General features: G+C 47.4%; 1 protein-coding gene across 2 annotated transcripts in view; it reads right to left on the bottom strand.

The window, feature by feature from the left end:
• LOC148032847 (6-phosphofructo-2-kinase/fructose-2,6-bisphosphatase-like) overlaps positions 1–14,592 on the bottom strand; it is a 184,566-nt gene that overhangs the window by 78,020 nt on the left and 91,954 nt on the right. For both annotated transcript variants that reach the window (XM_087683515.1, XM_087683516.1), the window contains one exon: positions 3,844–3,941. In XM_087683515.1, coding sequence (XP_087539641.1) covers positions 3,844–3,941 — 98 coding nt within the window. The remainder of the gene's footprint in view (positions 1–3,843; positions 3,942–14,592) is intronic.

The raw sequence follows: 14,592 nt of genomic DNA, 5'->3' as shown, positions 1-14,592 counted from the left end.
TTGCTACAAGCCGTCTTGAAGACTCTAGAGCTAGCCTAGGGTATCGGTCTTTAGGGAGCTGCCATATCCTCTGGAGGAAGGCGATTGCTTGGAATAGTACCTCCACTACCATGGGTGCTGCACCCAATTCTGCTCGGATGATCTCTTGTGGTACTGAGGCTTTCGCCCTTATCATGCATGCTATCATCATGACCAATGGTCTCTCCATATATTCCAAACCATCATAATGTTGTGCTTCAAGTCCGTTACAGTCCAAGAGAGGCGCCCATCTAGTATGATAAAGGCTTGGGTCCCAAATGGTTGCTCCATAGAGTAGTGTGGGCATAACTAAAGCGTCAAAGAGCCACAATTTTATACGGGGCTCGTGGAACTGTATGTGTGCACACTATTGCTCTAGAGTGCCCAAAGCTACATATGCATGTGCAAGCCTAGCCTTTGAAGTCCCCTTCCATGAAAACCATGGCCCTTTGAAAGCGACCCCAAGGTATACATATTGTCTAACCATTTGCACACATTGACCATCATACATAAAGTGATGCTCTGAACGTGTCACCCAAGCTGCAAGGTGTTAAAGACCATAATTTTAGTCTTTCCAAGATTAACCTTGAAGCTTTTCTCTTCACAAAACACATGCAATGCATCCAAATGTCACTATAGCCCAATAACGTCTGCATATAATAGAATTGGTATCAATATTCCAACTAAGCTGGCTCCCATACCACCCCATCTTTGTATGTAATCTGAAATCTCCTCAATGTACAATCCAAACAACAAAGGAGAGAGTGGACAGCCTTGCTTCACACCAACCATACTAGACACTGAGTCTGTTGTGCCTCCAGGCACTCATACTCTACTTGTCACTGTGTCTTACAATCTATAAATACACCATTGCATATCCTTTGGGATCCCAATGGTTTGCAACCTCTGCATGAGTCTTGCACATGGTACCCTATCAAAAGCTTTGCGGAAATCCACGAAACAACAATAGATTTTTTGCCTTCGTGATTGAGGCCCTCAGTGTGAATATATGGTCTAATGTATTGTATCCTTGGCGGAAGCCAGCTTGTCTTGCAGACTGTATCCCATTTGTTTCAGCCCACCAACTCAACTCATGCTTCACAATAGAGGCATATATCTTTGCTAGCATATGGCCAATCATAATAGTGCGGTAGTTGTTAGCGACCAATGGATCTCGGCTCTTAAAAATTGACACTATTGTGTGGTCACACCAACTTGCTGGAAACCCCTCAAATACAGCTCTATTGAAGATATTTCACAAGATAGGGGCAAGGCATAACATGCATGTGCAAAATGTTTTGCCACAAGGCCATCTTGATCATGTGCTCTCCCATTCTTCAACCTCCAAATGGCATACCTCACCATTTTTCCATAAAGAATCCACACTGTGTTGGCCTAGAGTTTGATGGATAGGGAATCTGCTCTTGTGATGGAACATCATACAACACACTGGCATGTTCATGCCATACTGTAGGTGATGTCAACTGAATTAGGGGTTGTCTACCATGAAATTTCCTCCATGCCTTCTTACTATCTGTGCTCAAAAAGAGTTGATACATCTCAGACTCTAGTTTGGCTTGATAGAGAGAACACTAATAATGATGACATCAGATAGGATCAAGATTAAGGCCTCTACACCACACCCTATCATCCGAGAAGAGCTAGGGGCAACACCCATTGTTGTAGAGGCACTCTTCACAACAGTGACATTCATACACAAGATATGGGAGCTCCCATGTCATAGATACTCTAGATTGGCATTGGCCTCCTCCAAAAAGTTAGCACAGGAAAGGGAGAAAGACTGTTGGTACTCACAGATGATAACATGGATGAGCCTACATGGCCTAGACATCAATCAGCTTCCCCCATTTGACTTTAGTTTTGATTGCCCTAAACTCCCCCTTACCCAACTTGAGCTGAGTTTAAACATTAGAGCTGACATTTTGAGAGTGGAAACAAGGAGAACTTGAATCTAGCCATGCCTCCCTCTAGGATCCAGGACAGAGCATTACAGGGACCATTTTCTACCTCTTGGAGGATGGATTCATTGTTCGACCATAGTAAATGGACACACCTCTCCCATGGTATGAGAGCTGCTACTGGACAGATACGTACCCCCTCCCACTAGTTGTAGTTAGAGACACGCAAATGGATGGATATTACAGCAGAGGAGAGGATGTGTCAGCTCTGTAGTTGAGGGCAAAAGATGGAGGAACACTACATATGTAGATGCACAGTCTACTATGGTATATGAGGGAGATACCACTATCTCTTCTGTGATGGCTTCAGTCCTCTTCAGTGTGTCATGGAGTATGAGGACCAGAGATGCTTAGGGCTTTTCCTCTTGGAGCTCCAGAGGCACTGCACAACATTGTTACGAGATAGGAGACCACCCCACCCAAAGGACCCAAATAGAGGCCAATGACAAACTTCTTTCATAGGTCTGATTCCACAGGTACCACTAGCTTATCAAATCCAGCCTCATCTATTCAGACCGCATCTACATCATGTCACGGAGTCACACTAGACTCGGCCATTGCACTTTGCAGAGCACAACGACCCCAACCACCTAGCCAACATCTAAGATGCCCATACCATAATCAAATCAGAACCATTATTGTGAGACACAAGAGACTCACCCCTCAACACATTAGCGGAGCGGCCCTGGACCATTTCAAGATGGAGATTCTAAGAGATGGACCACTCTATGTAGATATCACATATATATAGATATAGTCTTCAGTTTTTAGATTCATTTTGATTTTAGTAGATCATAGCCTCATATTAGGATACATTTATTTCATGTTACTTCACTTTAGCTTTACTGTGATGAGATGACATTGGATATAGATGTATTGGTTTTTTTATCGTAAGACACATTGGCCTTTTGCAGATATTAATATATCTTTCTATCTATAGACCTACCCCCCTGCATGCCCACAGGGCTTCCTAGGGCCCTCTTGCTTGGCTAGCTCTCCCATGGAGTTCGGAAACCCTAGCCTTTTGAGTCGATATGGCCAGAAAATGAGTGTACACTAGTTTCTTTCTTTAGCACCCTCTAAGGGTCTCATTTCCTCAACCTTAAAACCTCTTGCATAGTTGCAACCTCTTACATCTTGTAAGGGTGAGATGATGGCTCCTATTACAAGGATGCAAGGTAGAAACCCTTTTTCGCCCCTTACATGTATGGGACTCTTCCCCCTTTGTTTCATTCTCACTCCTATCGCATGAGAGATTCTACAAGTATTAGTGCACTCATGCATCCTCGATCTATGCTTTGTTTGTAGAAAGCACAAGTGTTTAGCAGTATCTTCTTTTATGGACAAGGAGAGCCAACTGGTGGTAGACTCAAGATTGTGAAGGTAATACGGATATGATAGTGATGGTTGGAGAGAGAGGGGAGGGTAGAAGCAGATGCCCATCTATACTACAGCCAGATAATGGTATGTAGGGTAGTTTTGAGGTAAAAGGGCACAGAAAAGAGAGAACAAGATAGCAATGAAGGGAAGTGGTGCTTTAAACATTTTTCTCTTTGCTTAATACCTTTGTTTTATTATATTAGACGTAATTCACGTTGTAATGAAATAAGAAGTCTAAAACAAAACCATTAACTGTTTTTCTTCCAGTGTTCATTTTGGGTCATCCAAAATGAATTCTATGACTTTTCATTCTAATAATCATTGTGAGTTGTTCAAAATGAACTCTATGATCAAGCCGCATGTTCATTTTGGAATACAAACTAACAATATAATCTCTGCAAAAAGAAGCTAAATTTGTTTGAGATAAAGATTCCAGGTAGGAAATATAGAAATTTTCAAAGCTAACCTCAAACATTGATCTCCACCAACACGATTTTGTATATTGCCTAAACTTTCTCCAGGTCTAGTTAGCAAAATTGGCCGAGGATTTGTGTGTGTATTGACCTGCCCATACATGTATAAACAAATAATGTGATTTCATATTCAACAACATATGCTCTCTTGGTTAAAGTTTAAACATGAACTCTGTTTCAGTTGCAACCCCCATAATTTTAAAAAACATGAGTTAAGGATTGGAAGATTCTTTCTTATAAAGAAAGATATATGAACGTCTACATAATGCCAATGTATGAAAGATATATGAAAGATTTTTTCAAAAAAAGAAAGAGATATATGAACATCTACATAATGCCAATGTGGCCTATGGGACAATCCAAAGTACATCCATGGCTAACATCATCTCATCAGTAAAGTGGACATAATAGTAAAAGTAAAAGTACATCCATGACTAATGTCATCTCATTAGTAAAGTGGTGATAAAAGTTAAAGTAAAATAAGTGGCCTATGAGCAATGCTAAAAATAAGTGTACAATGAGACAAGGCTAGAGCATATGCATGTTTAAATGTCATCTCGTCAGTAGAATGAAAGAGAAATCCTAATCTAACACTAGTAGTGTTTAAGGAACTATGGTGGAGACTATAGAAAGCTGCAATGTACATCTAGAGTTGTATGTATAGAATGTGGCATAGAAATAGGGAACACCCGTTCCGGCACGTAGGAACAAATTAACACGTTCCGGGAAGTCCAAGCCCAAGAAACACTGGCAAAACGTTCCGGCCCGTTCCATATCCCGTTCCCACCCATTCCTTGGCTGTTCCCTGTTTGGATTGGCCATTCCAGCAATCTTGCTTGCCTAACCCCTGACTCTTGCGCCTCTCTCGACTACGTGGCCGCCTGACTGCCAGGCCCGCCTCTCGACTCCCGCCTCTCCCACCTGCCTATAATTTCAGGAATTATGGTTGATATGATATATCTCTCTAAATGAATCTAGACTTAAGTGTTGACTCTCTCTCTCTCTCTCTCTCTCTCTCTCTCTCTCTCTCTAAGGATGGACTAGTAGCAGAACATTTCTCATATGCTTGTGACATATTAGCACCCATATTAGCACATATGTTCAATAGAGCAATATGTGAAGGTTTCCCTATGAGTTGGTCAGGCAATACTATAATTCCGCTATTTAAAAGTGGTGACCCCTTCATCTACAAGACTATCATGATAGGTCATTCTTTGGCCAAGATATATGGATCTATATTGGGGCATGAACTCAATGAGTGGGCTGAAATGCAAGGCAAGAGAGCACAAGGAGAGGCAGGTTTCAGACGAGGATATACCACGCTGAACCATATTCTCACACTTAGAGCCATTACTAAGGAGGGTCGAGCCCGAGACAAGAGGATCTATTGTTACTTTGTAGACTTTTGCAAAGCTTTTGATACAATGCCTCGTACGCGCATCATGCAAAGATTGCAGGATATTGGAGTACCAGAGGGTCTACAATGGGGTGTCTATGCATTATATGAGGTAGTGACAAGTCATGTACGAGCACCTGGGGGGCTGTCAAAGAGGATTGACAGTACCATAGGAGTGAAACAAGGATGTTCACTTTCACCCATATTGCTCAAAAATTGCTTGGTCCTATGTTAAAATTTGGGGCTTTTCACATTCGAGCTTCAATTTCACCAATTTTCACCAATAAATTTGAGGCTTTTTTGAGATTTCCCCAAATTCACCAACATTGAGGCCAAGTATACCTTCTACATCAACATTTGCACACATTGGATCCCTTTTAGCTGAAAATTCTTCATCGATACCTTCAATTTTTTGAACCATATGCTTTTGTGTCACAACCACGAAGACATAAATTGGAAGACACAGCTGTCAAATTCATCTTTATTGGTAAAGTAAAGGGTATTTCTTGTACCAACCCTCTCCCAACAAGATTTTTGTTAGTAGAGATGTGATATTCGCTAAACATCCTGGTCAGCCCTTCATGGAGTGCAAAAATCAGCCCAATGTGGGGCCTATGGACACGCTTGACAATTTGTTGCCTTTTTTTCAGTAAAATGAACCTGATTTTGGTCAATTTCACCAACCTATTGAGGATTGACAGCAGCAAAATCAGTAGCAAACATGTACTAAAAAGCAGCCGGATTTTCAGCCCGTTGATCAAGGCATTTCTGATTATGAAGTGGCTGATGAGAGGGCTGCTATTCAGGAAGCTAAAATTGTTCCTAGATGACTCTTAAATACATTGCAGCACAGCAAACAGCCCGTTCCTCTTTCCGGTACAACAAGAGCAGCCACTCACACCATGCATAGGGTAAATTGGTTGTGTAGGCACTTGTAGCTACTGCATGCAATGAAGAACCCATTTCTTTACATGATGCTTTACAAAACAAACATTGGATAGCAGCTATGCAATTAGAGTTGAACTCAATTGATAAAAATGGGACATGGGAGTTATGTGGCTTGCCTATTCGCAAGCGTTTCATAGGCATTTAGTGGGTTTACAAATTAAAACATAGATCTGATGGTAGTATTGTCGCTACAAGGCACGTCTTGTTGCCAAAGGGTATGCCCAACAGCATGGGATTGACTATGATAAGATGTTTGCATCCACTTCACGTATGACCACCATTTGCAATATCATTGCTTTGGCTGCTCATTATGATTGGCATGTGTATTAGTTGGATGTGAAGACTGCTTTTATGAATGGTGATATTCATGCAGAGGTTTATCTTGTTCAGAAAGCGTTAGAAAGCAAAGTGTGCCGCTTGCGTAAGGCCCTCAATGGTTCAAGCAAGTACCTAGGGCACGGTATGAGAAGATACATGCATACTTGGTTGCTCTTGGCTTCAATAATTCACACAGTAGGAGCACACTTTATACCCGCAAAGATGGGGATAGCCTCTTGATTCTCATTCTCTATGTGGATGATGTGATGTTGACTAGACCTCATTGGACATATTTCAGCTTTAAAAGTTGAATTATAGCATACTTTTGATGTGACAAATCTTGGCCACTTGCACTACTATCTTGGCACACATTTTACTGTATTTGAGGGGCACATTATTTTGCAACAGTCTAAGTACATTGGACAACTTCTTGGGTATTTTCAAATGCAAGATTGCAATCCTATCTCCACTCCCGTTGAGACAAGCCACATGTTTATACTTCACGATGCACGAGAACCTTTTGATACTTCTCTTTATCAGTAGGTTGTCGATCGTTTATTTAGTTTAGGGTCTCTCTTTTTTTTCCAAGTTAAATGTGGCTGATTATATTACTCAAAAAAATTTGATTACAGCGGAGTGCTCATGCTCAACAAACTAGCTAGAGCTGATGCAAAGTCACAAATGCATCATGTATACAAGCCTATCAAGGCAGTCTAGGGGGGATGGGAGCAAGAAGCCATGGGGGGGCGGGGCGGAGAAGGAGGGGGGGAATCGCCAAATGGGGCTGCCTGCCTGCATCACAAAAAACAGATCCTGGCCGCCCCAAGTGCACATGAAGTGACCTCCGAGCTCTTGGCGAGCCCTAGACTCGCCTTGCACCCCATCCGCCGCGGAGGGAGTGGATGATGGAGGTCCAAAGCTCTGCTAGGGTCGCCTGTGCTAAAAGTCTCTCTCCACCGAAAGCCCCCTAACACAGCGCCTTCCAAATATGCCATCCTGTAAGACTCCCTATGATCTCCCATACCTCCGAGAGGTCTGTAGTGGGCTCCAATACCTGGCGGATGGGTAGAGCCTCCAAAACGACCACTGCGCACGATCCTCCCTCGATAATGAATATCGTGTCCTACATCCCGGCCTCATACAAAAGGTGACGGCCCTAGCTGACTGCCTACCAATAGAAAACTCCCCATGACATACATCCAAGGTCGGGTCCTATACGGCGAAGGATATGGCATGCTCCTCTCCACACAAGCTATGCCTTCTCACATGACCACAGCCAGTGCTTTGGGATTTCCAGAGGCTGCTCTGTGCAACGCTTACAACCTCCCTCCTTCTGCATCTGGGCAAGTCAACTTCCCACCGCCAAGCCTCCATGTGCCACTAGCCATAAGAAATATGACACCCTCCTCGGCCTCCAACTATCCCATAGGCGGCGCCAGAAGGCCCGTCGGAAAGGCTCCGTGATACTGTGCTCCGCCCACTGCCTGCTACATGACAGCGCCCAATCCATATCGTCCTACATCAGTACGTGTCTACCAATCCTAGCAGTGTACTCTAGGAACCTAGGTGGCTTCTTGGTGACTGCAAAAGCCGGCCATAGCCACTCTCCTGGATCCCACTCCAGCTCATCAAGTGGTCTGCCCTCCCAAATCCAAAGGTGCCACTCCCTCAGCTCCTCCAAAAAACATAGGGGTCAAGTCACCATGTCTTCCCCTGAAGGCCCACCACCCGAATCCTCCACCACGAAAGGGCGGCAATCCCCTCATCCTGCTACCCTCTATCAAGGGTCAGACGTCCCCCCTCCTAAACGTCGAAAAAAGTCCCCTGTGGGGCACCGCCCACTCTACTTGCCACCTGTAGGGGATGCATGCTAGTGAAAATCTAGCTGTCCATACCTCCCCGAGCTCTATCGGCTCTCGTATCGAGGGAGCAAGCCACTCCAGAGGTATTGCTGCATCTATCTTCCTTCTCCTCACCTCCACTCCTCTCTAGCAGCTTGATACTCGCTACACCACCTCCTCGTCCGCCATCCTGTATACCTCCCACCATGTTCTGATGGTACGAGCCGGGCCAGCCTCCCAAATAGCCCACTGGATGTGGAGGCGCTCACCTATCTGTCCCTTCTCGATCTTTGACCAAGGGGTTCGAGATCATCGACTGACGGTCTATCTCCTCCTGGCAGCCTGGGGGACTCTAGATTAGGGCCTTACGTAGGCCCTGCCAAACGCACAGTAAGTTGCATAGAAAAGGTGATCTCTGGGGGGGGGGGGGGGGTGATGATCTGGGCTAACCGGAAGATCCATCTCAAGGAGTGCCTCCACTCACCGCCAAGCCTCGGTCTACAGTCCTGAAGGCCCTCCTGCAATAAGACGTTCCAAGTCTGCCCGCCTGGTGTGAGACTGCGGACAACTAGCTTGCCCAAGAGGGCCATACTCTGATACTCTGGGTCTATGATCCCAAGCCCTCCCTCTGGCCGATGCCGTATGATGGTTGCCCATGCCACCTTGGCCCTAGAATCCCTAGGAACCATCCGACCCTAATCAAAGGAAATTCCGCACTAGGTGGCAAAGCTGCACTATGCAAGATGAGGAGAAGTACCAACACGACGTGATATACCATGCCGTCACTAGGAGGACCTCATTAACCACCAGGGCTTGGCCGGCTAGTGAGAGGCGAGCCATGCTCCAGTAGGTCAGTTTCCTTCAAATAGAATCAAGGACAGGAAGAAACTGTTAGGCAGGAATGATGTCAAGTCCGACCTAGAACCCTAGGTACCGGATGGTCTGGTCCTCTGCTCACCCATCTAAATCCCAAGTGCACGCCCCACTCCATACTAGAGTCCACGTCTGTGAGAAAACCAACCAACTTTCGCCGATTGATTTTTGCTCCCGCTGCAAAACAGAACACATCAAGAGCCAGCCTCACTCTCTCCAGCATCAACTCATCATCCTCTATATAGAGAGCTATATCATCTACATACTCCAAGTCTAACAACTCAGTCTCCTCTCTCACTGAAAGTCAAAGGCCGCGTAATCCGCTCACACGTGACTTGAGGAAGTAAGACATCGCCTCTGCAAATAGTAGAAACAGGTATGGGGCCAGGGGGCAGCCCTCCCGGACCGATCTCTCTAGCCAAAACTCTTCCCCTCGCCTTCGCCCTATGAGAACCCTATTGGTGGCCGATTTGTAAAGGGCGGAGACTCCGCGAATCCAAACCTAGGGGAATCCCAACTTCACCATGGTTCCTTCTAGGAAATCCCTATCTATCTTGTCAAAAGCTTTCTCAAAATCCTAGAGTAGTACAGTCAGTCTCTGCCCACTGTGCTGAGCCCACTCTGTCGCCTCAAAGAAGGTGAATACATTGTCAAGGATGCTCCTATCTTGGACAAAGCCTGTCTGTGTGTCATGGATGATGTTTGGAAGCATGGGGCGTAGTCGCCTACCAATCATCTTTGCCAGTGTCTTATAGGCCACTAACAATAAGGTGATCGCTCTCCACTAGAAAAGCTCCAACCGGTCTCCCCCTTTGAGGAGGAGATTGATAAAGCCTGCCGAGAGACTCCTTGGCATCTGTCCTGAAGAGAAAATCTCCTGGAAGGCCATCAATAGGGGGTCCTTCACCACTTCCCAGTAGGTAGTGAAGAAGGCCTTAGAGAGGCCATCCTCCCCCGGGCATTTCTGCCCATCCTGTGTATGCAAAGCCTCCACTAGTCCCTTCTCTATGAAGGTAGCTAGGAGGGAGCATCCCATCTCCTCTATGACGAGGGACGGGATGTGATCCCATACCTACTGTCTACATCCTTGTCCTCTAGCTGAAGCTATATCCTACTAAAAAAGGCACGTGTAATAGTCGGTGGCAATCTCCATCACCTCGTCTGGGCTAGACTCAGTCCTCCCATACTAATCTCGAAAGGCTGCGTATTTGTTCTCCTGCGGTGTGAGGCTGGTGCACCTAGAAGAACTCCCTACACATTGTGTCCCCCTTCCACGCCCAAAAGGCTGCTGAGGTTCGGAATGAGAACTCCGAGCACCTGTCCTCTAGGCCAGCAATGGCTACTCGAGCACGTACCTCCTATGCGTGGAGGATAAGATCCCCTGGTGCCTCCTATAATAACCTCTGCATGGCTGCCAGGTCTCGTCGGAGTGCTCTCTCCTCCTCCTAGCACTGCTGCTTGGCCTGTATGGCTGCCTCTTGGAAAATTCTGCTCGACTTAGCTAGGACCTCTGCAACCTCCTCTGCTACCCAGTCCCTCCTATCCCACTCTCTGGTCCAAATTTGCTCTATCTGTCTCGTCACCTCCTCCCTCCTATAGATCGAGTCAGAGATCCGATAGGATCGTGTATCTAGGCGGATGCTGGGGGGTGAAGCATTAGGAGAACCGGGCAATGATCGGACAACGTGGTGCCTATCAACTGCTCAATCTGGCCTCCATGAGAGCCTCCCCACTCTCCCACATAAAACCTGTCCAACCGCTCCAACAGGACTCCACCTAGCTGCGTGTATCCCCAAGAGAAGTCCGACGACCTCTACCTCCTAAGGAAGGTAGGGTCTCTCCAAGCATCACGTGCTCCGACTGCAAGCAAAAAGACCTCCCATGCCTCCTGCTCCTCCCTGGCCATGCCCTGGTAGTTTCTACCTCTGTCCTGCTAGTCCTCCAAAGCCTCCAGGTTGTTGAAATCTCCTCCAACGATCCAGGAGTCCACCTCTGAGAGTCCATCTGCGATCTCCACCCAGAACCTCCTGCGTGCCCTGGCCTCCCTAGGGGCATAGACATTGAGGACTCCGATGCACGAGTCCCCAATATCCAATCTAATCCATAGAACCCTTCCTGCCATTATCATCTCGTGGTCTTGTACACAGGAGGTGAGATTCAGGCCAATAGAGGTGCATACCCCTCCATCCTGCCATGGGCACCTATGGCGTGCTCCCAGTAAGTGTGCGAGCTGCCCAGAAGTACCTTTCCAACCCGCTAGGCCTGGGCGGGGGTGAGCTTGTGCTCCTGCAGAAGCAAGATGTCGATCCGTTCGGCAAGGGTAGGCTGCAAATCCTGCCGAATAATCAACTTCCTGGAACCGTGTGCCCCACTGTAGTGGAGACTTCACATTCCAGGATGCAAGGTGTAAGCTCATGGGGAAACCTGTGATTGACCGAACAGGTATCTGTTTGGTGTGGATGTTGCTGATGAGAAGAAGAAACTGTGAGGCATGCAAGTACGCTTTGCTGCCAATCTCGACGGTGAACTCCAGTCCCCCATGGTGGCCCTTGGCCGCGAACCGTAGGGGTGATAGATACTCCAAGTGATACTATCAATGCATCTATCAGCCATGCTGAGAGTCACGACTCTGTACACTGGTAGAAACGGGCCGCCTGTGCCAGGGGCCACTCGATCACGTCCCTCGGAGCTCTCCACTGTGGAGGGCCTCGAAAGATAATGATCAAGTGTGGGACCTCGGTACCAGCCCACCAGTTAATGTCCATCATACAGCCAGGCCACTACTGTGCAAACAGTGCTAATCCTTCATCTCCCATCCACTGGGAGATGTGATCCGCCACCTGACTCTTCAAATCCTCAATCTGTGTAGTCGTCCACTCCCCTGAGTAAGAAGACTAAAGAAAAAAGGCATAGTTTGGTCCATCCGATGATGGTAGTAGATGGACCTTGCCCCTCCTTGACTTACGAACCACGAAGATCCCCACCTCTAGAGGTAGTGGGAACTCTCCGCGCTGCGCAACTCTCAGGTAGGACCATGGGTTGTGGCAACAGTTGTGCCTCTCTCCGGAAGGTGTGACGAGTGGCAAGGGCAGATGAGCTAGTAGCTGTGTCGGAGGGGGAAGACTGCTAGTGCACGGGGAAGGTAAATGTGTGTGGCTCATCACCTCCTGTGTGGGGGGGGGGGGGGGCGGGGGGGGGGGCCTGGGGGGGGATCACCTGAACTAGGTGCGGATCAGGGGGGGTGCTTGGTACGGGAGGTGGTGGGAGGGAAGAGGATCAAGGGATGGTGGGATGGATGGAGATGCATGGCAGGTGTGGGGAAGGGGGGGGAGGGGGATGGGTGAGGGGACTGTGGAAACTCAAGCGAGGGATTCTGTGGTGCGGGTGGAGGATATGGGGGGCTGCGGTCCTACCGGGTGGGACGGACAGGGGGAGGCTATCAAAAGATGGCGTACCAACGAGACAGTAGGGTTGGCGGGGAGAAGAGATGACGGACTGAATGAATCAACTGTGAGGAATGAATGAGAGAGTGGCCTATAAATAGGCACAATCAGTCTAGGATGGCGCCCCTTTTTGGGGCTGCAAATCCTAAATGCAAAACGCAAAAACGCAAAAACGCAAACTGAAGGGTGAAGGATTTCTCAACATCCCCTCTCAGGTCCAAAAAGGGGAATAAGAGAACAGTGAGGTGGAGATGCAATGCTACATGCTAAAGAATGCTCATGCAGCAGGTGCCACTGGGAGAGTGTCCCTCGTGGGAAAATTGTTCACTTGCCCAAGCGCCCTAGTACAAAGATGATGAAAACATGCAATGCATAGGAGGAATGTCGGACTTTGTGTGGTGCCGAGAACCATAAGGATATGCCTGTACTCGATCTCCGGAGCTGGCTCTATGCTGACCAAGTGGCCAAGGCAAGAAGAAAAGAGGAGAAAGAAGATGTAGAGGATCCCTAAGATCCAAGATTTCTACCGGAAAGGAAACCTACAGTAAAGAACAGTAGACAGAGTGAGCTAGAGAACCCGAAACTCAACCTCGGGAGAGAAGCCACTAGCTCCATGCATCCATGGTGGAAGGAATACGAAGGCCTCGTCACCAAGTCGTGGCTGAACCTCCAAGGTCCCGATTTAGGTGGTGCATGAAGATCCTGGGTATCAGTAGAAGAGATGAGTGGTCGAAGACAGCCACCCCAAGAAAGTAGAGGATGGGTGAAAAACTTCATGTGGAGTAGATTCCCCCTCTGAGGTCAGAAGCGGAGGGGCCCCTGCTGAAGTCAAAGAAGAAGTAGATGCCCCCTCTGAGGGCAAAGAAATAACATCCCCCTCTGAATCCCCCTCTAAAGTAGATAGGAAATCCAAAAACTCATGGATCATAAACTCTGAAAGGTCTAATGACGAAGGAAGTGCCGCTGGTCTTGCTGAAGAGCTCCCAGAGGTAGCCTCTCGAACCTGAATAGTCGAGGATGGGGAAGAAGGAGGCTCAGGATGAGCAAAGGGTGGGGAAGGTTGGGGCTCAGAATGAGCAAGAGGTGGGCAACAGTCTCGCTAACTCTCAGTGGGGAGAGCTAGGTAGCCGAAGAAGAGGAAGGAGTAGAGCACCCACTGTCTCTCAAAGGAGCAGACTAACGAGGAGATGGTATCAAACAATCATTGTCTCTCGATGGAGCGGACTACACATCCATAGGTCGTGGAAGCCACTATACCTGAAAATAAGTGGGAGAAGACTGCCACTGGCATTGCAACGATCTCCAGGAGATCGTAGCACCAATCGATCCTCCATGTGCTCGAAAGGACTTAGTGTGCATTGGATGCATCTTATTGCCTTGAGCATAGTACTCTAATAGCCGATGTAGAACGATCTCTGTGGCCCAGAAAGGAGAGGTGGCACAAGGAGTGGCTGGTCGAAGACACATATACTCCGGGGGGGTGGGGAGTAAAGGTCGAAGTTGGCAATCATCGGTGGTGTATCCGGTGATGCCATAGTAGAAGCACCTAGTAGTCTAGTCATCTGTTGGTAAAGAAGCCATGGATACTAGTGTGCCTTGCTAAAGAAGAAAGAGGTCAGCCACCATGAACCACGAACTGCAATGTCCGCCTCAAGGGATGTGAGGGCAGTGTGAAGCACGAACCGCAATGTCCGCCTCAAGGGGTGGGAGGGTAGTGGAAGGGCTGGAAGTGAGCTGCCAGTGGGAGGAGGATGCGACCAGCAGTAAGAGGTTGCAACCAGTAGAAAAACGTAGGTGAGGAGAGAGAAAGACTAAAAACGCAGGCAAGACAGCTTGCTGGAGAGAAAGAAAGAAAGAAAGAAAGTTATATTAACGTCTTCTAAAGACCAAAACTGGCCTATGAGACAAACTGTGATACAACTG

This window comes from Lygodium microphyllum, chromosome 8 (genome assembly GCF_053477565.2).
Source record: "Lygodium microphyllum isolate KBCC chromosome 8, Lygodium_microphyllum_v1.1.10, whole genome shotgun sequence".
NCBI lineage: Eukaryota > Viridiplantae > Streptophyta > Polypodiopsida > Schizaeales > Lygodiaceae > Lygodium > Lygodium microphyllum.
This window is presented reverse-complemented; position numbering and strand designations above follow the sequence as displayed.